Here is a 27,368-nt window from a genome sequence, read left to right as displayed (position 1 = left end):
CGTCGATTTTTAAACAACAAAACTGAGATTTTGTGTACCCAAAGTATCTTTTGAATTTAGATATATTGAAAATGAAAATGTTTTTCATACACATACTTCATTTTCAACCGAAAATCTAGGCTTGCCTGTGATTTCAAAAGATCAAAAGATTTCCGATTACAACTGATAACATCACGACTCAATATTTTAATATCGCTTGCAAATCTGCTCAAAGCAATATAACAACAGTATAACAGTACATTCGTGCTTTCGCAGAGAGATCGACACTCGTGATCAGAGAAGAGAACTATTTTTTATGTAATGCCGTTACCCGAGGTATGGCTATGGAACGCAATGAAAAGAGATAAACACATTTATTTCGCCCTCTTTCTATCTCTCTCTCTCTCTCTCTTGTAGAGCAATGCGCAAAACAACGAAAATCTGCGAGTTGATTTGCTTTTGCTCGCAATCAGTTCATAAGACAATCGTGAATCCGAATCCCAATCCGATTCGTGAGCGAACAAAAAGCTGTCGATCACTGAACTTTTAGCAGTTCTCAGCCCACAATGAGAACACATCGCATCGGACAAATCGTATTTGCAACAAGGAAAAAGTTGTTTACTGGTAAATAAATATATATTTTTAAATTAGAATTGAAAAACGAAGTAACATTAAAGCCTAAATTTTTTAATTCAATTTGTTGAACTTGTATTCAACTAATAAGGTTGTTGGTATCTAGTATATTAAGTATTAAATGCTACACTGTCAAAAATTTCCGAGAAAAATTCAATGATTGAAGGAAGAAGGCGAAATCTAACGAAATCAAAACTTTGATTGATGAACACCACAGGGTACCTATTGATAAAGGTGTAATAACCACAGAAGGGGAACAGTTATTCTTTAGCACCGACTTCAGATGATGTCCAGGAATAGACTTAAAGGAAATTTCTTAAGAAAGCACCTAGGAGCGACGAAGTTAGCAAAAGGTATCCATTCTGTCATCCTCATCTTCAATACTAAACTAAAATAAGTTTACTTCCACCGTTCAATATGCCTTTATCCTTTTCCATTTCTTTTCATTGTGGCCAACAATTGTGTTATCGGTCGATTTACTTTCTCAGATTTATCGAAACTTGATATTCTGGGAGGAGAAGCTTGATAGATAACTAAACGGGGAAATTAAATTTGTCCCAAATTGCTTTGATTTGGCAGTTCACAAACGGAGGAGTATTATGTGGTCAGATGAATCAAAATCGATTTTATAGTTAATGACCAGCAAACACTTAGGTCAGCCCAAGATTGTGGAAAATGCCCAAATCTGTCACAACGTGGTTCCTGGACAACGAAATTAATGTCTTCTTTTAATGAGCGCAAAATCGATAAAGCCGAAAGTGATAAAATTTCAACCACCCAATATTTATGAACTTTGAGACGTAGTAAATCACTCTTGGACCTCCATACCAAAATAATTGGCTGGGTGTTTCGCTTCTGTAACAATTACTAAAATTAGTTTAACCTCCTATTGGAGCCATAATCAAAACATATTAATCATTTTGATCAAATTAAGAGACTATATTTAATAAAGAAAAAAAAAAAACAAGAGCACTACTATTATTTATACAGCAACCTTGCTGAAAAATCTTCTTCGCTTTCTTAAAGACAGCTAATTATATATTTGAGAATATTATTTTTTACTTATATTCTTGATTGGCCGACCCATTTAATGTTGTGATGCGAATTCTTCGCACTGGTTTTGTTTCAATTATCGCAGTGTCATCCAAATACTGAGAGCAGCAAATTGAATTAGGAACATCCCCTATGAAGTGTGTTTGAGGAGCATAATCCATAGAAAACTGCTTGACGTTGCTCTGTGTGAATTCAACCTAAAATTGAGCAGTCCATAAATTTATAATAACGAATTGTTAGTCGCCCGCGCAGTCTATCGTTAAAATTGATATTTGAACTCGATACATTTTTGGCTTATTTTGTTTTCATTCACTTGTGGTCGCCAACAATTATCGATATTGGCGATAGTACATCGCCAATTGGCCACATCTCTAGCTTAGTTAATTTTTTGTGGTGGTTACTATGCAAATGTGCTGTGCGCTGCTGTTTTTTTTTAAACAATTTGTCACATTGATATATATAGTATCCAAATTTCTCAGTCTTAGTTAATTTTGTTAAGCAACGGGCGTGTATCTTCTTCCATTGCCGGAGCATTAAAGCAGAACACAAAAAAAAAGAAGAAAAATACGGACACTCGCACACACACACAGATACCAACGCTACATTCAAAGACGCACACACGCCAAGCGTGCGTGTGAGTTTGGTGTGTGTGTGTAATGTATAGTGTGTGAGTGTTGGTGTGTGTGCGTGTGTGTGTGTGCCAGTGTCAGTGCGTGCTGCTGTCGTTGCAGAGAGGAAGCAGCTGGCAAAGACAGGCGACACGGAAAAAGGAGAAGCAGCCTTAGAAGAAGCAGCAGCAGCAGTTTGCATCAGGAATATTGCAACAGCAAAATCAACATCAGCAGCAGTAGCAGCAGCAGCAGCGGCGAATAGAAGCAAAGTTTCATATACATAAAACAGCAGCAGTAACAGCAACAACAACAAAAACAGCAGCAACGACAACAACAAAAGCAAGCAGAAACAACACAACAAAGGTGTTGGCTGCCCCACAAAATGCAGCAGCAACAAGAATCGGGGGGCGAGGAGAGCTGGCTGGAGGAGCAGTGCCATCATGAAATCAACGGTCAGAACGATGAATACGAGCGCGAGTTTGTGCGTCAGCGCGACAACAACTTGAGCACAGTCTGGGGCGCATTCCAGGACTCGGCGACTGCCGTTGCCCAGCTCTATCGCGGTAAGTCCTTCCCAGCAATTTCCATTCCCAATGCAAATTTCCCATTTGGGTATTGTTTGTATTTTGATTTGTTGCATATGTATGTATGTGTTATGTATGTATGTATGTACACACGCACACACACACACACGGTATGTGTGTGCTTAAAAATAGTTTGGGACAAGCGTATTAATAGCGGCCGCGCTGCTTGCTGCCTTTGCAACAATATACATAGGCATGCATGTGTATGTATGTGTGTGTATGCATGTATGTGTGGGCAACACAGGCCCGGCTTTTAAGCTCTCTTTGACTGTGCGTCTGTCTGTCTGCCTGCCTGTTTGTCTGTCGGTGTGTGAGTGAAAAAAACTTTGGTGCGCTGCTCTTGCAGGCATCATTCATCGCATCATTCACACTGCTTCACACGCCTTTACATTCTCCACATTCTCGATTCCCCTCCTCGCTGCGTTTCATGCATTATCATTCTGCATGCAAGCAGCAGTAGGATGAGGAGGAGGAAAAGGGCTTCGAATGTCAGATTGATGCCTCTTCTGTGTCTAATTTTCAGTGTTACCGTTTTGCACAAAACCAAAGCAAGGCACAAGTGCGAGAGACGCAATAATAATGTGGGGAGCAGCAGCACTCTGAATTTATTATCCATTCTATCTCTATCCATTTACACGCTTAACGGTTAGATTCCTTCGATTCTCTTTTCGCATGCCATGTACCTAAATACATACATACATATGTACGAACATCATAGTGCGTCATTAACAGAGAACAAAATTTGACAAACAGCTGTTTTGTCGTTGGCAGTCGCTGCAAACGCAGGCGGAGCCAAAGGCAAAGCCAAAACCAAAGCCAGAGCAGAAATTCGCCGCCGCCGCCCTAGGAATATGCATTTGTGCTCTTTGCTCCTTCCTCTTTGCTGTTCTTCCTTTTCCTCATTGCATTTCTAATGTGTTGGCTTGATTAGAAATGATTGTGTCTATTTTTCAGTGTTACCCTAATTCAGAAAAAAGACGCGAAAAACGCACTAATTTGTGTGCGCTGCGCATTAAAAATTTGCATTTAACGTTCCTCAGATTTAAGCCAATAACTGTTATATATTATTTATTATGTGCTCACTTTTCGTCTGTATGTGTGAATGTATGTATATAAATACGGCATTTGACAAACAGCTGTTTTTGACAGTGCAGTGCAGCAGCGGCAAGCGGCGATAGACAGAGACAGAAAGAATATTTCATCCTGTGCTGTGCTCTCTGCTCCTCGATTCCTTTTCGTATTCGCTGCACGCGGCCACACTGAAAAACGAAAAAAAAAAACAATTTGACTTCCCGGTTGTGATTGCAAAATTATTTTTGTGGTTTTAGTGCCATCTCGCTTCCACGTGGTTAGTCCGCTGCGGATCGATAACGACAAGTTGCTATGCTTTCGTCCTTTTGCCTTTGGCAGCAGCTATTCAGTATTGTAAATTGCAAAAGAGAGATATAGAGACATAGAGAGAGAGAGAGAGAGCGAGTCATTTGCTTAACTGATCTTAGATGACCACTATTTATTCTCTTTCTCCCTCTCTTTCCATTTGATTTTTGTGTACTCTAAAATGTGGACGATTCGGTTAGGTATGCTGATCAAGAATATACATACATATATGTATACTTTATGGAGTTAGCATGCTCTAGTCGCGACAGTTGATCAATAATATATCAGTGTGTATCAATTCTATATCTACATATGTGTCTTTTATTGTTATTATTATTATTTTACTATTATTTAATATTCTATATGATTTCTATCGATTTATATCGATATTCCCAAATGGCGAGCAGTTATCGGTCAAATTAAATCAACTACGCATGAATTTATCAGAACTTAAAATTAATTACCCCCAGCCTCTTAGCTCTCCGAGATTGACTAGATCAAGAATATATATATATATCTATATCTATATACCTTGTGGGGTCGGATATGCATCATTCTGCCTGTTCAGTGTATAACCAATAATTGTAATTTGCTACTCAAATATAGTGTTTGGCTTGTATTTGATTGCCTACAACAGACTATTCTATATACGTTCAGTAAAAAATGTGAAATGCATTGATTCTCAGCGTGCTAACCGATTTTGATCCAGTTGTTATATCTTGTTGACTTTTGCAGAGCGCTCATCCAACACAGACACTGGAGCGATGTGGCTTCCTTTTCAGACAGCAGCTGGCACTGTGACAACACTCTACAAAGGTAAGTGGCAAGTCTCACTATTGATGCTTGGCAGCTAATTACAAATATAAATTTGCTTACATTGCAGAATCATGTGATGGTCTCAAACGCACCAGCGACGCTGCCATTCAATGTGGCTACCAAAGACGCACACGCGAACTGGCTGATTGGGCGCGCAGCAAAAAACGCCGAATGATACGACGAGAGGATTTGCTGGCATATTTAGCTGGAAAACCGCTGCCAACACAATCAACGAATCCACATGCCAATCGTCGGTGAGTCCGCCTTCTCAGGCTTTCGAGCATATCCCCATTAAACTGTTGTTTTTTCTTTCTTCATCGTTCGTTCGTCCATCCATTTTGGACGGCAGCTCGCCGAAGCCAGAGCATCATGTTCATCATCAAGTTAGTGGAGGCGCCAATTGTGGCACTGGCTCGGCGATAGGCTTTGCCAACAACGGACTGAGCATGATGCCACCCACAGCAGCCGGCGGACAGCCAATGCATTTGCTAAACACCGCCAGCGGTCAGGCGGCGATGGTGGGCGCCACAGGCGCCACTGGCGGCATCGTCGGTGATGATTTACACACTTTCAAGGAGGCCTTAGTTTTGCGTCCCCGGTAATTAGCGAACTTATATTGTTTCCCCATGGAATTCTTCATATAGAATCAAAAGTTATTGCACAACTTTATCGCTCGGCTAACTTGATTAAATTGAAATGATTTCACTTCACTCCAAACTAGTTGTTTATTCATGTACCTATTAAAACGAATGCTTTCATTTGTTTTGCCCTTAAGGACATATATTCTGTGCACAAAAGTAATTCAAATTGTACATTACATATATTCGAAATCTATTTTGAATCAGACTAGAAGAATGCATCAAGATTTTGGTTGAGATCATCAGCATTGACTTCTTGACTAAGAGAACGCTTGAGTTTTAATTAAGCTATAACTTTGTTGTTTGCCGATTAAGTCTCCAAATTCTATGATGAACAAGTAATCAATAATCTCTCAACTTGAATATATGATGTGATCTGAAATTTAGAATATTTTTAACTGAAGACAAAAACATATTCAAGAGCCAAATCAATACATTATATTTATTATGTGAATCGATATATTTTATTTATTATGTGAAAGAGAACCTTGTGTGGCTACCCTTGCCATTGTAGTTTGAATTGAACACGTTTTCATACATTTGCCACATCTCAATTCTGTCTCATTTGTTAAATTTGTGTTTCTTTCTTCTTTTTTTTTAGTGGACCAGAGCTATTTGCATTTGTTGCCAACGAAATAGCGCGCCACTGCAAGCGTCCCGGTAGTCCCATAGATGATAAAATGGACATTTGCCACTACAGCAGTAAACGTCAGCGCTTTATGTAAAGCAAGCCGAGCTGCACTCAATCAGCGAAGGAAAGCAAGCAGTGTGTACATACCCATTCACGCACTCACTCACTCATTCACTCAGCCACACATACACTCATCCGGAAAGCAAATACAAAAAAACTCTTCCCGCTTAATGGGCAACAGCAGCAGTAGAAGCAGCAGCAACATCAGCAGCAGCAACAACTTCAGCAGCAGCAACAACATCAGCAACAGCAGCAGTAGAAGCAGCAGCAACATCAAAATCAGCAGCAGCAACAACATCGGCAACATCAACAGCAGCAACAACATCAACAACATCAGCAGCAGCAGCTGCCACAGCAGCAACGATCTTGACAACAAACAGAAGACGACTCAAGTTACCGCTTAGCACTGGCAAAAGTGTTGCATCGAGTTGGTGTCAGTAATAGTAGTATACGGTTTAAATGTGTTTAAGCCATTTCATATTGCTTGCGTCCTTGCTATGCCGAACTCAACACACGAAAGGCGCATCCTGTTGTAAACACACACACACACACACAGAAATACACCCCATTATTATTAGTCTAAATAACTGGAAAAATAATATAAAAAACCATCATAAGTTAAGATTAGTTACTTATTGAGAGTAAAAAAGCTTTTGTTGCAAATTTAAAGTCAAAATGAACATAACAAAAAGTGTTTATACTTAGCCTGGTATGTCTCAACTACATACACTCATACCCATACACACACACACACACTCACACTCACACACACACATACACATACACAAAATTGTTATATGTAGACTTTAATGAATTTAAAAAAAAATAAAAAAAAATAATGATAATGAAAATGAAAATGAAAAATAAACCACTCTCCCATTTGGCATAAGACAGTAGACGTAATACAAAGCGATTTATGCACGTATTCAAACCGTTATGTAGCAAATGTTGTAAATTATATTTGACAAATCTACAAATCAGATACTGTTCTAAGCCAAAAGATGTAATGTAAATACAGAAATGAAATGAAAAGAGCAAGACAGAAGGCGAAATAGTTTGAGCACAACCAAAACGGGTTAAATGTTGCATGTGCCACTAACGAAGAACTTAAACTAAACCCTTATTAGATGTTTACATTATATGTATATGTATATCAGATATTCATCTATATCATACAGACCACGCCATCGAAACGCTTCCCAATTTTTCGAGACACAAATCAAAACATACAGAGAAAAAAATAACGCAAAACTAAAACTAAAACAAAGCAAAAACTGAATGCAAAATGATTAAATAATAACTCACGGTACATTTGCATGGATATTTGATCTTGGCAACAACCTTCCGTATTTGTAGCTAGCCAGGTAATACATCTATTTATTCGTATAGAACCTATATATGTATATGATTAGCATATGATGATCAAGTTGAGAAAATTAAAAACACAAAAAATACAACAAATTACATGTATTGAAGCAAAGTCCTATGAAATCTTGAGTTGTAATAAATGTAACAACTATGCTAAAATACACAATATACATAAAAAAATAAAAATAAAAAACAAAAGAACAAGCAATTAAAAAAGAAAAAAATTATACAAAATTAAGAAAAACACTAAGTTAAATAAAAACATTTAAACTATGACAAAAACAGATATTTTCATCTCATTTCTTTGCAACTTTGGATTCTTATTCCATATATCTTTTGCAGTAACATATATATTATTTGATATTTATGTGTGTGGGAAGTTCACATTCTCTATATGATTCTTAATTATTTATTTAAGGTATCACGATGGATTTTTTTTGAGATGATTGTACGATTGTGCCTCGAAAGTTGTTCTGAAAAAGAATGATTTATTTCTGTTGTCTATTTTTTTTAAAGGGGAAGACAGACTATCTTTTTAGACTAGAAACTAGCGGAAACAACCTGCCAAAATCCAAATTTCGCAATATATATACAAAAAGTTGAAGAAAATAACCGACGGATTATTTTTAATTAAAGCTTTAAGATATAGTAATCCTTTTGTTGTACATTTTGTGTCCAAGTGTTAGGAATATAGTAACGCTCACAGCGTGTGAGTTTTCTTCGGATAAATTGGTAAAAAAAAAGTTTTCCACACAGTAACTCATCTCTCGATCAATGGCCATCCGTTGCGGATCAGATAGGTGTAATGTACATAGTTTCATCAAAAATAGCTTTAAAATTGATCGAGCTTGGCACATAATAGCAAAAAATAGGACAGACGCTGATCATGCATATGTATATATACTTTATGGGATCGGTGCTGTTTACTTTAAAGAGCCAAAGATTTCACAAAAATATATAGCGAAAGGCATTTCATGAAACTTCTCTTTGATGAAATGATGAGAACTGGCTCCAAGGATGTAACAACTAACGCCTAGAACAATAAGATTAGAAGTGAACCCATCCATAACCCATTAAATAAATCGAGGAATTATACATTGAAATTCATTGCTATTTTTATTTTCATATTTATATCATATGTATATATATATTTTTTTTATTATTTATTTTTGTTGTACATTTGTGTGTACTTATTATAGTGTATAACTGCACAGCTGGCAATTAATTACATATACATCAATTGGGGAATTCATTAGTTAATACAAAACAAGACGATGCAACATAGCAAGTCTGTCAAACTGTGCAGCCGAGGGGGGCGGGGGATGGGGGCACCCAAACACTGGCTATCCACAACCCGTAACATAACTGCAAATATCTGTTTTTTTTTTTTTTTAACTCTCGATTGAATCGTTATTGGTAACAGAGAAAAATATTGGCCAAGAAAAATAAATTAAAAAAAAAATTAGAAACAAAACGATAAAAATGTGCCAGTTGCAGCTATAAACCTTAGTGAACAAAATTAATTAAATCTCAACTATTTATATCAACAGCAACGAAATGAGCACAGCAACAGTTTGGTATGCTGTGCAGCAAAACACAGGTTTCGTTATTTTCTGTATTCGTTTTGAACTAGAGATTGCAACAAATCTACTACTACTACTGTAATTTGGATGGTATAGCAGTTGTTGAAAGGATTTCAACGCATGGTAATGCCATCAAATTTTGCTCAGTGCAGCAATTTGTAGAAAAATTAAATCATTTCCGATATAGTTTATACTTAATTCTCTTTTTCTTTTTCTTTTTTTTTTTTGTTTTATAAATGTTTGTTTAGCTATGTATGCAAAAGAAAAATTTGTTTATAATTGTCAATCGGTGTAACGGTAACGATAACGATACTTTTAAACTAATTACAATGCCTTGCCCTAAACGGAATGTTTATGCTACATTTCCAACTCTTACCAGAACTGTTCAACTGTTCAACTATTCCTATTACATATCAATTGTCCGAGTGTTTTGCTCTGATATGCAAAAGCGATCGATCGACTTGAATTGTGGAGGAATCGTTAGTGAGAACAGTTCATTCATATGTATATACATATGTGTTTTTATATACATATAGCTATATGTATACATATATAGTACTTAATATGCCAACGAAAAAATGAATGCACAAATTAAATTTAAAAACTTTAACGTTAACGGACTTATTTTTTGTATACATATTTATATATATATATATGTATATATATGCATATATATATATATATATACATATATATATCTATATAATTGTGTGTATGTGTGTTTCTAGTGTTGGTCGTTCTCTGATCTTGTTTTGTTGTCCAATTTAATAGCGAGCATAAGGTTTGGTGTTTAGTATGCGTGTGTGTGTGTGTGTGTGTGTCAAGTTCCTTAACACAAAGCAGTGCGTAACCGTTGCGCAGATGGCAGCCTAAAACTGCACCCAGTTGGCATTTGCCGTATTCTGTTGGCCTTGATTGCCCCTGCGAGAGTTGAGACGAGAAGATTCATTAGTTTTGATGCTCATATCGATTGTTCGATTGTTGAAACTTACCCGGCGGATGTGTAGTCGGTCCACTCCGTGCCGGTGCCGCTGCCTCCGCTAGTCCTGTGAGCTGGCGAGGCACCTGGACTTTGTCGCAACGTCGCTGTAGCCGGTGCCGCCGGTGGTGGTGCAATTTTACCCAGGCCACCAGGCGGCGGTGGTAGAACCCCGCCGGTACCTTTTCCTTTGCCGGTACGCGAGGTGCCTTCGGAGCCATCCTTTTTCTGCATAGAAATTCGTTTAATCATTCAACTTTAATCGTCGACAAGTTTTCAAATATTCAAGATAAAAAATATAACAAAATGTATAAAAAATAATATAAAGTTTTAACATAAATTAATTGGGGATATGACATTATAAAATAGTCCAACATTTGTTGGGAAAACCCCAGGAATCTGAGCTAGGAATTGGGAAGTGTTTGTAGTTTTTGTTTTCGAATTGAAAAAATTTCAAGTAAAGTATTCAATTTTAATAAATTTAAGACAAAAAGGGAAAATTTGCTAGCCATGCAAGAGCCAACAGACTCACAACTAGTCTGGACACAGAAACTGGCTTGAATTGAATTTGTAAGACTGCTTCAGGTGGTGACTCATATTTATATGCATGTGTCAAATTCACTTGCCACATGTAATTTGTAAATTGATTCCTCACAGAACTAGACAAGCATGGGAAGTCAACATTTTAACAAATTGTGGCTGTGCAGAATCTTCGGCTTTGCGAACAAAAACCAAACACGCAGAGCAGAAGAGCAAAAACAAATGAGTCTCTCAAAGAAAATAAAGTTGCTGTTGCATGAAACTATCTAGTTTCTCATTCCACGGACCTCAAGCTCATCATCATCATCATCACAGCGATGCAGCATCACGAAAGGTGAAACCAACTGTAACAGGCTGAAATATGCAATGATTGACATATTTTTCGTATATTATCGAAATGCTATTTTTAAGAACTGTTCGGTTTATCTTGGCACTTTTCAAATACAGCTGCCACAGAGGTAAACAATATATATTTATCTATTATACATTTTGGCAATTAATAATAAAATGGTTAATTGAAAGTTTATAGAATATGCACTAATTTGACATTGGCACAAGTGCATTAGATTAGTGACAATGTCGAACATTTTCAAAGAACTTGCAAATCACCGGCACAGACAGACAGAGACAGAACGAGAGATTGCCCAGGGAAAGAGAGAGCGAGAGATAGAGAGTAAAGCATTGGACTGTGTTCGGTGAGCAGTGAACTTGACCAGAGTCGGCCATCCAACGCTCAGCACAGCTTCAAGGCCAGACTCTCAAAGTTTGATAATGAATGGAGCAGCAAAACGAGCGCACAGCGATGCGATATATCTTTTGGCTGACTAACAGTCATGCGACTGCCGAAAAAAATAAAACAAAAATAAGCCTGATTAAAAATGGGAGAAAGCATATAACATATTACATGTGAATTGTGCTTCTCATTTTTGTGGCATCAATTTGGACATTCTTCAAGCAGCTGCAACAATCAATTATCATAGTGCATAGTTTGGCTTAGTGGTAGATACCACAAAACAGCTCTTCTCTCGCCACTAACTGTCTCTTTATGCCAACCTGTTCTATAAAATAAATTTGATCATAATTTCCCTTTACGAAAAACTGGGCACGTTGCGGTCGCCCCTGCGTAAGCCACTTATTTTTCAACAAGCGATTACTCAAATCATCTTCATCAATATTATTATTATTATTATTATTATTAATGGTTAAGTCTGGCAAGTCTGTCAATTAAAAGAGTAGAGATTTGCATCTTTCACAGTATTTGAGCTAAGGTCAACAAATTTGAATGGTAGACGATTCTTCTATTCTTCAGTTACAGTTGTAATTGGGGATTGATAACTGAGACATGACAATGGGAATATTTGTAAAGTAAGACTAACCGTAATGCGCATGTTAATTTTAATGGTTTCACCCTCCTTGAAGCCCAAGTCGAGCTCTTGCTTCGGTTCGGTTTTCTCCTTTTCGATTTGCTCCTGATTCTTCACCCACTTGAAGTGATCCTGTAACGCCACATTCAGGTCAAACGAATCGGAGCGATCTCCAAAGCCGAGTCCCAGAAACGCCGATCGTCCGTTGTCGTCCTGTACGCGTATGACAAAGTACCGTGAACTGTCCGAGACGGCTTCGATGGCCACGCCGGGATATGTATCGATGGGGCAATTGGCAAACAGGGCGCCGCTCGTCTTATCCTCCAGCTTGAGGATGCATGCGGTTCCCTTCGCCACCAGACGCATCCGGCCGGTCCAGGTTGGCTCTTTGAGGTTCCAGTCCGCTGCTCTGTTTAAATGTTTAAATTGTGTTGTACAAATTCAATTTTAGTTCATAAATTCCACTGTTTATTTTCTGGCATCTGCAAATGTATATGTGTGCATGAGTGTGCGTGCTTATTTGCATGTGTGTGTGTGTGTGTGTGCGTGTGTATTTACTGTTTTCTTTGAGGCGAACACAAAGAAAGTCAGCAAGAGTAGCAAAAACAAAAAAAAAACACACACACACACAATCACACTTGTACAGAGCTTTGGCCACACACACAAGCTTACATACACACATACACATATGAACAATTCACTTGCAAGTTAAATAAATGTACAGCAATTGAGAGAAACTGCTTAAGGCAAGCAGGCAACAACTGCAGTACAACAAAATGCAGACACGAAAATATAAAAAACGAAAACGAACAAGAAAAAAAAAAAACACAAAAATTATAAAATTGCAATTGAACTTCAAAAGAGACAGTGAACAGAGAACAGTGGAACAAAACAACAATGTCATGTTCATGTTTTTAACCTTGGCTACGTTTGCTTGCCACATATTTTGTTCTGATTTCCGGGTCTTGCGCATTTTTAACATAATTTATGCATTCATCACGAACACACACACACACACACACACACATACATGTACATATACACACAGATGTGTACTGATGTGGGGGCGTCTTTGCATGAAAACACGAAACTTTCAATTGCACCACACAACAACAACAGCAGCAGCAGCAGTAGCTAGACAGTTTTTGTATTTTGGCCACAATTTGCAGAGTTGTAGATGAAATCTCACCTGTATCCTCTGTTGCTGGCGCGAGGCGGTATTTTGTATATGAATACCTCGGGCTTAACAATTAGCACACTTTCGTACTCCATGGTTTATTTTAATTAATACTACTGTTTATTATCTTGCGTTTACGAGTTAAAGCTTACAACTATATATACTGTGGAGCTGCAAGTCAATCGATGCCAGATATTATTGGCGTGGCCTATCGAATGGCCTCCACACCGATTAGCACAGACCAATACAAAATAAAATATTTCCAGGTTGCCACGTAGCTAACACATGCAGTCTGGCAATATGGTAGCAGCTGATAATTCGATAAGTCGCATTGTTGTATCGGCAAAAAGTCGACCAGGCGACAGCTGCAACTGTGTGCTGATGTGTTTAAAGTGATCAAGCTGGTTTAGATTATCCTTGATTATTACAGCCGTGCTGCCTCTGGGTCCATTTCACCACAGATCCTTGCTCAGTCTTTACCCTAAATGCATCCATGTCAGGCCAGCGACACATGTATTGGAGCATTATCCTGCTGGAAAAAGGCATTTGGGTCTGGTTGATGATTCATAAAGTTCACCCAAACCTTTTTCCACAGGTTTATATAAACTTCCGATTTTATACGGCTCTTGATAAATAACTAACGGGACTTGCATTCCAATGCATCATAACAGTGTACCGATGTAAAATGAGTAAACAGGGTTCCATTATGCTTGGTATAGCTTTTAGTACCACGAATTTAGCCGACAACGCCATCGAACACGATTCCGAGGTTGCCGCACAGTATTTGGCGTATCGCCATCTATCGTATGTTTTTACATCGACTGTTGCGCCATTAGCCGGAACAGCATCCACATTCACATTCAACGCGTCGTTAACTTAGCAGTGACACAACTTAGTGGAGACACAATTAAAATCACACCTTATACCTATTTAATTGTACTCTGATACTGGAAATGTATGATTGGGTAAATAAATGTGAAGAGAATCACAGAGTTTTTTCGGTAATTATTAAGTAAATAAAATGCTGAAATTCTACTACTTGGCAATAGTCTCGGCGTCTAATAAGTCGATCAGAAAAGCCAAATGAAAATTGGTCAAATATGAACTACAGCGTGACTCAAATTGACTAACTTATTTATCTCACCTCGTCCTTAACGTAAATCCATTCTTTGATGTATAAGTTTTACAGTGGCTTTTCCAGAGTAAAAAAAGGAAAAATCTTTGTAGTTGTTGTTTTTTTTTTAAGCTTTATTAATGCAAATATCAAATCGATAACAATAGATACATCAGCTATATACGTTTACTTTGCATACAAGTATCAAATATTATGTAGATTAAAAAAAAACAGTAGATATGTACTTGTATATATTTATATATATATGGTATGCATGTATATATGTATATAATAAGATATTTATATATACCAACCAACCGCGCAACTTAATACGAAAAAAATGCATATTTCAACTCGGATCAATTTGTTTGAGTTTCGTTTTAAGCTTTGTATATAAAATATATGTACATGCATTATACAGTTGTAGATATGGATATACATATATAATGATAAGCTATTGCATATATGTATGTATGCATATATGTATGTATAAAAAACATATTTAGAAGGCACATAATTACAGGCGCTGCCCTGCTGCGGCACTACGTGCCCAGCAGAATTGTGACGCATGGATTGGGTCGCTATTCCTCTCCACCCAGACGGAGTTTGTGTATATTTATATATAAATGTATATATATATATAAATGTGTGTGTGTGTGTGTAATTTACAGTTATTGAGGATGTTGATTTTGAAGTGGTTTCTGCTCCTGCTACTTAGTAGGGATTGACTGCGGCGAGACCAACGCGTCCACCGGAACGGGCAAACACCGGCTCCGCGTAGCTATGACGATAGCCCTTCGGCATGTTGGACAGTGGCTTGCCTGTGCCGGATCCAGCGGCGCTGTTACTATTGTTGCTGTTGGCTCTGGGTGCCGGCGATGGATATCGGACGGCTTGATGTGGCACACGCGATGACCTGGACTTGGCCGGCTCTGCCGGCGGCAGGCACTCGCGCGATTGGGAGCGCAGCTGATGGCGCGACTGCAACTGCGACTGTGACTGATGGCTGTCACGAATTCGCTCCCGATCCCGTTCCCGCTCCCGCTCCCTATCCCGATCCCTTTCTCTCTCCCGTTCGCGCTCCCTCTCATGGCGATAGGGATCATGCGGCGGCTCTTCACCGCGTCGCATGGGATAATCGCGATCGCGACGATCCCGATCTCGTTCTCTGTCCCGGTCCCGGTCTCGTTCCCGTTCCCGTTCCGGTGCACGTTCCTGGCCATGTCGCATGTTGCTGCTGCTGCCGCTGGTTTGCTGCAGCTGCAGCTGCTCCTGTTCCCAATGCTCACGTGAACGCGCACGCGAACGGCTTAGCATGGACTCCGCCGGTTGTACAGGGGATAGCAGCTCCTCCTCCTCGTCGCTCCACTGCTCATAGCTGGACGGCTCCACGGAGCCGCGACGTCGCCGCGACGATGATCGATGATAATCGTTAGTGGGAGGCACAACTGGCGCACCATTGACGCTGTCGCGCTCATCCAATTCGTAGCGATTGCTACCACCGCCGGTGCGCTCCATGGCCCGGAACTTGTCCTTGGCATCGTGGAAGCGCTCCCGCGGCGACACTTGACTGCTTGTAGCTGTTCCGGCTCCGGCTGCTGCTGCTGCAACTGCTTGTGGATAATCCCGTACATAATCGCTGGCATCACGACGATTGCCCTCCCGACTGCTGGTCGGCTTGCGCGGCTGATCCTCATTGTAGCGCATGCCCGTTGATTTCATCATCTTCTCCATGCTCTGTATATATGGCAGGCTCTCCGCCTCGCGATACGGATTGCGATCCCGCGAATGATCGTGCTCATGGTCGCGATCACGATCTCGATCCCTTTCCCTCTCTCTCTCTCTCTCCCTCTCTCTCTCTCTGTCGCGATCATGGCGGTCGCGTTGGTCCGTTTGGCTGCAGTTGCTGCTGTTGTTGCGCGTCAATAGCTGCTCTTCGGAACCACGATGAACTGCCGCATATTTGTTGTGACCCACGGGCAGTGGTTGCTCGAAGGGCAGCTCAGCGGGATCCACATAGCGATGCCGACTGCCACCATAGCGTTGAGCCTCCTCTGCCGCGTATGATTTCAGCTGGTGTTTCTTCGAGGCGTATTCCATGAACTTCTGCTTGTCCGTGAGATTCTCCTTGCGGTAACCGGAAACTGGTGGTTGCAGCTGTGGCTCGCTGCACGGATCCGAGTCATTAAAGTCATCCAAATCCTCGTTATGCAACGAGCGCTGTTTAACGCGCTCTTTATCCCGGTCTCGCTCCCGTTCTCTATCTCTGTCTCTGTCTCTGTCGTGAGCGGATAGCTTCTGGTTGAGCAATCGATTGATCTCGTTGTATTTGTCCGAGTCGCGCAACTTGGCTGCGCCCTCGTGCTTACCCGACTGTGGCTCCAGCTGCATGACACGATTGAATTTCGCATCATAGTCAGCTGGCCGCATAATAATCGGTTTAATTTCATCCTCGCGCGACCACGACTTGCTCGACGATGCTGGCGTCTTGGTGCGCACATGCTCCATCTCACGTTCTCGTTCTCGTTCTCGTTCTTGTTCTCGTTCCCGTTCCCGTTCCCTTTCCCGCTCCCGATCACTTTGGCGCGGCACATAGGGCTTGGCGGGCAGGTCCCGCAGATAGCTGTCCTCTGGCGGCTGCACCGCGCTCTTCCGCTTAAGCTGCGCGTGATGCGGCAGCGCAATTTGCGACGGCTTCAAGGCAATCACCGAATTGTCCGCCTCGTTCGACCAGTGCTCATCATCTGTTTGGATTAAGGAGAATCACAGTAAGTTTAAACGTTTCAATTCGCACTCTCCAATATTAATCTCTGTTAACATTTTGGCAAAAACTTAAAACTGAACATCGGACAACTATTTCATATTGGCTCCCGTCTAATCATATTTTGAACTATATAATCCTCTGAATGCTCTCGTTCTTGATTTCCCAATCTGATACCGAAGCTAAAAGACTTTCTGGATTCTGTGCAGCGAGTCACCCAATTAAAAAACTAAATTAAAATTGCACGCCGATTTCAATGATCGAGACATCGTCATCATTGACAGGAGTAGCTGAAGGCTTATTGGCAGATTGATTGGTATTTAATACAAAAGAGTTCCTTCAATGTTTAAAGTAGATTGAAGCAGTGATTCTCGGAATAATAGTCAGTGACAGGAAGCGGAAACACCAAAGTGGATCTCCTTTCAAATCAATCAAATCATTGTTACTGTGCTACGCACCGCTTGAGCTGTTCAACTCCTGCCGCTCCGGACTGGGAGCCAGATCGGACCCAATGCCGGAGGAACCGCGTGAAGACACCTGTTTCCCATTGGCCAATGTGGGCGGGGCAGCGCCCGCTGCTGTTGCTGCTGTTGTTGATGTTGTTGTTGTTGCAGCTGCTGCTGCAGCTTTGGGCGTGCCGGCGCCGCCCACAATTAGTGCATTCCGACAGCGGCGCAATTCAATGGCCGTCAGATTGCCCTTGGAGCGATGCACTGTATCATAGTCACGTGGCGGCAGCAACAGCGGCGGCCCATTGCCATTCAGCTTGGCGCGCAGCTCGGCGGCCAGCGAGTCAAACAAATCGCTGTTCTGCTGCGCCGTCAACGGTGGATGACCGTGTGGATAGTTCGAATGGTGCTGTGAATGATGCGGCTGATGATGCTTGCTGCCATTGTTGCTGCCATTGTTGTTGCTATTGTTGTTGTTGCTGCTGCCGTGCGGCGGTGATCTGGATACCGGCGAACCGGCGTGTCCATGCTCCTCACTGCACTCCGACTCCCGCGTGCTGTTGCCCGTGTCGCTGCCCAAGGAGCTGCTGAACCGTTTCGGTGACATCTCGTGGCGGTGCTGCTGCTGCTGCTGCGACTGATGTGGATACCCACTACTCGATTGGTGCTGCTGATGATGTTGCTGTTGTTGTGACTGCTGATGCGACGACTTCTGGGTGGAGTCGTGTCGCTTGTCGGCGCTGCTGTGTCTGCCACCATTGTTATTGGGACCGTGTCCCCCGCCGGCGGGCATCGGCGGCATAATCCCCAATCTATAAATGCAACAAAAGTAAAAAGTAATTTCTTATAATTTCAAATCAATTGTATATCTGTGTGTAGTTGCTGAGCTCACCTGGTCTCCAGTTCTTCGAAGCGCTTCTGATTGTCGGGCCGATTAATCAGGATTTGCAATTGTAAATGCAACGCCTCCGCCGTTGTCTCCGAGTCGCAACGATAGGCGTGCACATGCAAGGGACATTTGGTGGCCGGATTATAGAGGAGCAGCACACAAGCAACAATGTCATCGGTTTGGACGGAGCTGGTTATGGCACTGTGTGGTATTAAATGCTTTGACGAGCCCTGTTCGCGACCAATCAACAAAACAACAAAATCAACAATAAACTTCAGCTAGGAATGCGCTTGGTTCTTGGAATAGTAATGTGTATTTTGTGTGTGTATGTGTGTGTGTGTGTGTGTGTGTGTCTGAGGCGAGAGCGGAGACGCCTACTTACCTGCACTATTTTGATGCCCTTGTGCGAGACCTGCAGCGTCACCTTGAGCGGCTCCTGGCCGCGCGATCTGTCCACCAGATATGGGAGCACTGAGTTAATGACACGCGCGCCACGCAATCCTTTCGCCTCCTCGGCGCCCAGGAACCACACATAGTAGGAGGCCTTCTGCACGTCCCGACGCAACCGTAGCGCCATCTTCTCCGATCAATTAAGATTACTCGCTGCTGACTTAACTTATGGATTGCCAGATGCTAACTAAGTGCTTGCGAGCATCTGAAAGAAATTCAAGTGCAAAAACAGTCAGATTAGTCAGATCTGGAAACTCACTTCAAAGGAAAAGAGTATCTAAAATAAGAATCAAATAATAGTTATCGACAAGTTGTCCATAATTAGAAAGTCGGAGTGAACATTGTAATAATGGTAATCTTATCGTAACCGTTAAAGTGTCATCTATTCATGTAGTCTGGCAACTCTGATTTTGTTTATCTTAAGTGAAAAATGAATTTCGTCATAGCAAACAACACTCCGAAAAGTCGTGTCATTGTTCCAATAAAGATATTGATTTCCACGCATATCGTTGCCTTATTTGAAAACGCTCTTTAACCTAGGATTCTAGCGCTAGGATTCATCACTACACCAGGCTATAGGTCAAAAGTCCAATAGGTTATGGGCCCAGTGTTTCAGTCATATATTACGACTGCGCCGCTGTGTGCGGAGAACTATGAAAAAGAACTATGACAGTATGTTGATGGATCGTAGATTTGCCCAGAAAGTGCGACAGATCGAGCCAGTTTCAAAAACATAATATAAGAAGGCGATCGAATACTGGTTGAAATTGGCAGTATCGGGAATGAACGAAGGCGCTGGTTTGCATCAGAATAAAGATGATTCAACGCTTGGATATGATTTGTTAGTAATCGTATTGCAGAATAGTTCGCCTGACTCTTAAGAAATGGTCAGATGTGCGATGGAAGCACGAGATGACTTGCCCCATCTCGCTGTGCTTCGCGTCAAAATAAAGAGGACCGCGTTGAAGAAAACGCAATGTTCGCCAATCGTCGAAAAGACGTGGAAATAAATAGCAAAGTAGAAGTAGAAGAAGTAGAAGAAGTTTCAGCTGCAATAAGATTGGACATTTCGCGGGTAACTATCGAAGCGATGCAAAGAAAACCATGGAAGTCAAGCCAAATGAACCGAAGAGTGCGGGTACAGCAGAGAAGGGAGAGCTTTCGATAAGCGCATTATAGATGGCCTTTTCTATTGATGAGAAGATTGGCTTGTGGTGCCTCGATGGTGCTTGCCCGGCACACATGAGTTCAATTAAGAGCCTGTTGCATTTGGCCAACAATAAGACCACGCGAATAATTGGTAACGTTGAAATCGCAGTTAAGAAGCAGCAGCAACGGGCTGACTTAACATTGACAGATGTTTTCTACGTCTCGGATTTGTGCCAAAGTTTGATGTTGGTTTCCAAAATCACTGACAATGATTTCAATGTTAATTTAAAAATAAACAAAAAAATAGTAAAAATTAGTCAATTGTTATGAAAAATAACAAAGCTTGGCTACGTGCTCAAAGGTGCGGTAACTTGTACTATTTGAAACATTGAAAATATTCGAGAATGGAAAATTGTCAAAGTGCGAAATTCGCAAAAACGAAACTGCAAACTGCAAGCAAATATAAAAGTGGAAAAGAATAAAAGCAACGACCGACAGAACTATCAGAAATAGTTCACAGCGATGTATGCGAAATAAACTGTGAAGTTCACTTTCTTAAGCAGAAGTCGGCGGTATTTGAGGCTCTTAAGGTATATAAAGCTGCAGCAGAGAACTTTACGGGTAAGAAGATAGAAGTACTTTAGTACTTTATACATGTAACGGGACTGAGTACTGCAACAAAGAGTTCGACAAGCACATGGGGGTGAACGGAATCCAGAGACGCCTCAGAACACCGCAGACGCCAGACTGGCCAGCAGAAGAGATAGTATCGTACCCTGGTCGAGCGGCACGCAATGTGACGAAGCAATACTTTTGGGCAGAAGCAGCAAATGCAATGTTACATAAGAAACAGATGTGTAAAGGGGGATCTATCCGATGGGATTACCCATAATTTTACGTATATTTGGTACGAAGGCATATGCATTAGTAAAAGGTTCTAATAAGGGTAAATTTGAATCAAGATCGGAAGAATATATACTGGTCGGCTCAGCTCAACTACATCGGAGGCATATCGATTGTATTTACTTGACAAGCGTCAAATTTTTGAATGTTCCAGGTTGCAAAAGCGAGTACGCTGAGTTCTAATTTTGGTATCGCCAATAAATCAATATATCCTCAATATCAATTAATCTTGTGACGATAGGAGTACAAATGAGCGACCCCAAGCAGAGAGCGTCACAAGATCGAGAGAACAGGCCAGCCTGGTTGGCCACGGAAAATATATCAACCACAATCAAACACAAGTGGATAGCAGCGATGAGCAGAGCAGCTCGAGCGGGACATTCGAGGAATGCGAAATGGCATTCATGGCTGTGACAGATGAGGAGGAAAGCATCAGTTGGACAGGAGCAATTGAAGCAGAGTTTCTGGCGCTAGATCGACGCCAAGGATCGTAAGATTATTGGTAGTAAAATGGTGTTTCAATGAAAAGATAATGGAATCGTTTCATCAAAAAAGAAAGTGCGAATGGTCGCTAAAGTATTCGCACAAAGACTTGGAGAGGATTTCCATGAAACGTATTCACCTGTAGCACGCTTCACATCAGTCCGACTTTTGGCAACGGAACTTGATATGGAGATATAGCAAAAGGGAGGTGGTCACAGGTAACCTAAACGGCGAGCTCGAAGAGAGCGTATAATGGAAAGGAAATGCCAAAGAGCCTCAATGATTATTTGCAAATGTTGGAACCGGGCAACTGAATTGGCATGAAACAGAAGTCACCTTGAATGGAATGGCTTACAGTGAAAAGCCCTGTTTGCTTGTTGAAGAAGACGCTATACGGATTACGGCAGTTCGGCTTACGTTGGTATTTTAGATCCACGACAAATGGATGACTGAATGCAAGTTGGCATTAACAACCTTGACGCGATTAGGGGCAGCCGATGAAGCCGTAATGAGGAAGGACTCCTATCAGAACTTAATTGGTTCTCCTGTGTTTCTTTCAGTCACAGCTCGTCCACATATTGCGTACGCCATAAATACCAAGAGTCAGTTTAACTCATGTTACAATGTTGAACACTGAAAGACATTCTTCGGTATCGAAGGGGCTAACATATGTAGGGAGTCGTCGATGCTGACTGGAGCGTGAACTTGACCGACAGGCCGTATTATTCTGGACAGGCGTTTGTATTAGCAGGTGCAGCTGTATGTTGGGAGGCACGAAAACAACAGCGAAGCAGCAAAGGAGGCCTCATTGTTGAAGGCCATTCATAATCGAAATGGCAGAAGATGTGATTCGGTTCAGCTCGTAAACGACATCCAAAGCGTTCAAAAATTAGTTAAAGGCTTTTGGGTTTCATCCACATCGATGTCCGTCAACATTTCATCCAGCATTAGCATCAGAGTGGCGACATCCAAGATGATTATATGCAGACGGAGCAAACGCCAGCAGATGTCCTAAAGATGGATCTAAGCAGTGGCAAGCATCATGGTTGCAAATGGAATGGAATACAAATAAGCATAGCTTAAGGCTTAATAAACTGAGAATGAATGCTAGTCGAATTAAGCAGCTAAGTTCCATAAGAATGTGTGTCGAAATATTGGGATGGGCATGGGGATCATCAATCAAGATTCGACTAATGGAAGAGTATTAGCGTCATGGGAAATTATTTGAGCAGCTTACGTGATATGCAAGTGGAATTCTGATGCAAAATGATGTTGTGCTGTAAGTGCTTAATATTTGTGATCATGTTTGGCATGCATACGGTCCTCTAACGGCGAATCTCACAAAAATTTCCAATCACCAGCTGTGTGCCATAATGTTTTCAGCTTTAAAACTGGTGCTATAATAGAGTGGGCAGTCCGCGACAGGTAACAACGGTATTCCCGTTGTAGTTGTCTATACTCGTATAACTGCTCAATAATATTCATAATCGATGAGCCTGTACAACTTGTTGTGCGACGCGTTCCGATGCGACGACTTGCGTGGGTCAAAAGAATCATCTTATATATATATATATAGTTTTGTTGTTGTTATTTTGTCACTCTGCTGTATATATATATATATACATGTTTCAGTTATGCGTGACATTTCGAAGCACAGAAACCAGCCAACGAGCAACAAGCAACGAGCAACAGCTCACAGATAGGTATCAATGTTATGTGCTAGGCATAAGCATAATGTATGCCTTTCAAATTTACATATGACACAAAAGCAGCCTCAGCACCAACAACACAAAAGACGCTAAGCAAACGAAATTTTGAAGCCCAAAACGGTTTTCTAATTTACCAATTCTAGATACACACGAACATGAAGAACGAACAAATCAAATTGTGAAAAACACCCGAACAACTTTCGTGAGCATGTGAAAATTTGAAAAAGCTTGAATTCTACTCCCTTCGCAGTGGAACTCTGGTCATATTTCAATTTCGCTCATATACAATAAGACTATTTTATTAATTGAGATACTCGTAAAAGAGAATTGCTTTAAATATACTTTGTACACGTCATTGTCTATGACAGATCCTATTGATCCACTAGTATCTACTAGATACTACTACTACTACTACTACTGTCAAGCAATGCCTTAAGCCACTGATCCTGTTGCGGAATAGGGCCTACCTTTTTAAAAAACCATCAAGTTATACAACTTGCTAAAATAAACTTCATTAGCTAACATCAAAATAGTATATAAATATCTTATATCTTGCAACCTATTAGACAAAATCAAGTATGAATAAGTATTAAATAACCATGAAGTCGTAGGCTTTTGTAGCTAGTACTCAAACTTATTGTATAATCAATTAAATGTAAAAATACAAATATATATATTTATATATATGTATTTATAAGTACTCTGCTGAATCTGAACTTGGGTGCGGCTTTGAGATGACTGGAAAATATTCATAAAAAGTATCATCTTAAAACACAATTAATATATTCATATTTTGGAATGTTAAGTTGCTATTACTGTCTGAAACAGGTTGCAAAACAATTTCCAAAACTTGAAAACTAAATATGCTAAAGTTTAAAATTTCCATCCATTATCTTGTAAAAGTAAGTCAATTAAATTGTTTTTCTTTCTAGCATTATGCCAACATATGTAGATTTCAGCATTCTTCACTTTTATTCAAATATGCAAATGTTGTTAAGTACAAAATTAGCACGCAATTAGGAATGTTTTAGTGTGTACATTTTGCAAGATGACTTTGACTTCGTTGAAGCGTTAAATTTGTATCGCAAATTCCCCATATACACATATATACGCATACCTGTGTATTCAGATAAATAAATATATATATATATATATATATATATATATATATATATATATATATATATATATATATATATACATATTAAATATGTGTGTATGAAGTGTGTGACTTGAAGTGGCTTCGATGATTTTTGACTGGTCGAAACGAGTTTTTTTTTTTTTTCGTGATGTTAGCTTGGTTAGCTCATCTGTTAATATACGCATATATACATCGTTGTATGTACAGATGTGCAAAACAAACTGATTAACTTAATTTTTTTCGAGCTTATATAAATGGCAATGAAATGAAAAAGAATGTTTTTAAACAGAAATAACATGGAATCGGCACTTTAACTGTTTCCAACTTGGTTTTAAACGCATTTTTGTGACTCATTTTTGATACATCAATATTCAAAATTAAATTTTAAGTGTCTGCCAGAGGCGTATCTGATATCCCACTTGGGCACGCAGTAGTTTTTGAAGATGGTAAATAACTCGTCGTATAACCTAGTTCCACTACGCTCATCGATTTTTTAATTTACCCATAAAACAGCTGAAAGCAATAAGCCTAGATTTCAATTTTTAATTAACTGTTTGCTGATAATCAGGTTGCATTATTATATATCGAAGCAAGATCGAGTATCTTTTGTTTTTAATACTGTTTTTCGGGCGATTGGTCAAATATCAAATATGGCATATATTTATTTATTTTTTTTGATATATCGACATAGGTTTAATGGAATTTAGATATTATACATATTCATTGCGTATGGCATATGTACATTTAATATGTCGAGATATAGAAAAATAACTTTCTTAATGTTTGCAAGGCATTTTTCTATTTTCCAGTAATATTTTACAATACTAGGAAATATATTTTTAAAAAGTAGAGAGACAAACGTTTAGAACTCGACTCGAGAAAGAGAGGCGAATTGAAATCGACGTTAAGTCGCTAATTACTATATAAAATGCTTGTATATGTCGAATCGTGAACTGCTTCTTATGAATAATAATTGAAGTAACCAAATGGGACGCGTAAGTATTCATTGTTCTCTTTTCTTCTTTCTTGAAGTCAAAATTGTGGCGCATTCTTATATTTTAGGTCGGTTTTTTCTGAGTGTACATCGATACTTGCATATAAATTTGCTTTAAGATTATTGCTATTTGGTATTCAACAGCCATTTGTATGCGCTTAGAAAATAACTTTTATTTAAATCCAATTGATGTCATCCGTTGCGTTGTTTTTTTTGATGGAGGGGGATTAATACAGTCGTGTTTACTTTGCTCGTGAGTGTAGTGCATGAAATAGCTATGACTTCTTTTATATATAACTGTGTACCTTTTGTATATATGGATATATCTACATATATATGTACAAATTACATAACATGTGTAAAACAATTTCATATAACACCTAATAACAATATCCAATATTTTTGTTTGGTTTTTCTCCAACACGCTAAAGTATAGCGTTGTTTTCTTTTTGTAAGTCAGCGAACTATTTGCAAAACATATTTTGAAACTATTGTCAGATTGGTAGAGAAAAAGATTTACATGCATGTACATATACACATACACATGCACATATATGTATGAACATCTCTATGAATATATGATAATAAATATTTCATTCATGTTCAGTTGCTTTTTTTGGCGCAGTCGCAACGGGTTTTCTTGGAGTTGCTGTTTGGCTGTTTGGCTTTTGTTGCTGTAGCGCCCCCTTTTGGGTAGAGACAGAAGAAGAAGAAGAAGCCGCAATTGTCATTCTTTCGGTGTGTTCTCTTCTTCGGTTCGCTTATTGGATTTTGCTTTGCGCACAACACACAAAGTGCCAACAATAACTATAAAATGGGTTAAGCGCATTTGCCGCAGATGCCGCAAATGAACCAAATTGATGATAGACACACACACACACTCACTTTCACACAGACACACACACACACACACACACAAATATTTATACATAAAATCACACACGCAGTCGCAACAACAACAGGCATTAAAAAAACGCCGCACTTGCACTGTATTATTTCGGCTCTCTTTGCGTTTGTTTGGCTGCCGTTGTTTTTGTCGTCGTTGCTGGCATTTGCTCCATTTCAGCTGAACTCGATCAATGAACCGTTTAATATACACATACATTCACACACACACAGACATGCACACACACACAAGTATATACTACATACAGGCCTGTTGTGGCGTTTAAATTTCTACAAAACTTATTTGATTAACGGTAATTGCAAGAGAGTGCTGCTCTCTCTCTCTCTCTTTTTGCGCAAAAGAGCGCCACTTTAACACTCTTCTCTTTGCACACACACACACCTTTGCTTGCTCAGCGCGCACAGTAACAAAAAATGTCAAAGAAAGACTTGCAAGCTTTTGTTGTAAATAAAATGATAGTTGTTGTTGGCTTGGCTTTTGTTTGGCACGTTATTCGCGTCCCGCAACTGACGACGTCTCAACGCTTCGGCCGTCTGCTATCGACTGACTTCAGTTCGAGCTGTTGGCTGCTTGGCAGGCAGGCAGGCAGGCCTGGCTATGAACAGGTATGCAGTGCACACACATACTTACAACAACACATATATACATATATCTACATATATATATGTGTGTGTGTGTATGTATGCATGCATGCATGTGTGCTGTTGTTGGTATTGTTGCTGCCAGCAGCCGCAAAGAAAGTCAAGTCGCACGTACTGAGCTGACACCGATGCTGCTGCTGCCGCTGCCGCTGCCACAGTGTCTTGGCTGGAATGTGTTGAAATTAAAAGTTGTTGGGTTTTTGGGCGCAGCGTTGCCGTTGCCGTTGCTGATGCCGTTGTTGTTGGCCATGGCCAGGCCAGTGTTCGTGTTGTTGTCGTATATTTTTATTATTATTGTATTCTGTGTTTTTTGTTTTTTGGCTTAGGCAGGTGTAGCAGGCGTCTGCTGTTGTTATTGATATAGCATTGAGCACTTTGAAAAGCC

General features: G+C 40.1%; 3 protein-coding genes across 3 annotated transcripts; 1 reads left to right on the top strand and 2 right to left on the bottom strand.

The window, feature by feature from the left end:
• Window positions 1–2,011: 2,011 nt before the first annotated feature.
• Window positions 2,012–7,953, top strand: LOC6565530 (UPF0472 protein C16orf72 homolog). Its single transcript, XM_001992643.3, has 5 exons — window positions 2,012–2,839; window positions 4,973–5,053; window positions 5,121–5,307; window positions 5,403–5,651; window positions 6,293–7,953. Exons 1-5 carry the CDS (start codon window positions 2,659–2,661, stop codon window positions 6,414–6,416), a joined length of 822 nt encoding a protein of 273 aa, XP_001992679.1. The 5' UTR covers window positions 2,012–2,658; the 3' UTR covers window positions 6,417–7,953.
• A 2,063-nt stretch (window positions 7,954–10,016) lies between these two features.
• Window positions 10,017–13,545, bottom strand: LOC6566239 (NECAP-like protein CG9132). Its single transcript, XM_001992641.2, has 4 exons — window positions 13,406–13,545; window positions 12,229–12,625; window positions 10,326–10,540; window positions 10,017–10,254 (listed from the first exon to the last, which is right to left on the bottom strand). Exons 1-4 carry the CDS (start codon window positions 13,486–13,488, stop codon window positions 10,203–10,205), a joined length of 747 nt encoding a protein of 248 aa, XP_001992677.1. The 5' UTR covers window positions 13,489–13,545; the 3' UTR covers window positions 10,017–10,202.
• Window positions 13,546–14,620: 1,075 nt separating this feature from the next.
• On the bottom strand, window positions 14,621–26,887 carry LOC6566238 (uncharacterized protein DDB_G0284459). The gene is made up of 5 exons (XM_001992640.2): window positions 26,724–26,887; window positions 18,989–19,261; window positions 18,610–18,836; window positions 17,727–18,529; window positions 14,621–17,251 (listed from the first exon to the last, which is right to left on the bottom strand). Exons 2-5 carry the CDS (start codon window positions 19,181–19,183, stop codon window positions 15,222–15,224), a joined length of 3,255 nt encoding a protein of 1,084 aa, XP_001992676.1. The 5' UTR covers window positions 19,184–19,261; window positions 26,724–26,887; the 3' UTR covers window positions 14,621–15,221.
• Between the last annotated feature and the right edge of the window lie 481 nt (window positions 26,888–27,368).

This window comes from Drosophila grimshawi, unplaced genomic scaffold, assembly GCF_018153295.1.
Source record: "Drosophila grimshawi isolate 15287-2541.00 unplaced genomic scaffold, ASM1815329v1 contig_848, whole genome shotgun sequence".
Lineage (NCBI taxonomy): Eukaryota > Metazoa > Arthropoda > Insecta > Diptera > Drosophilidae > Drosophila > Drosophila grimshawi.
The sequence above is the reverse complement of the archived record's forward strand: the minus strand, read 5'-3'. Positions and strand labels throughout refer to the sequence as shown.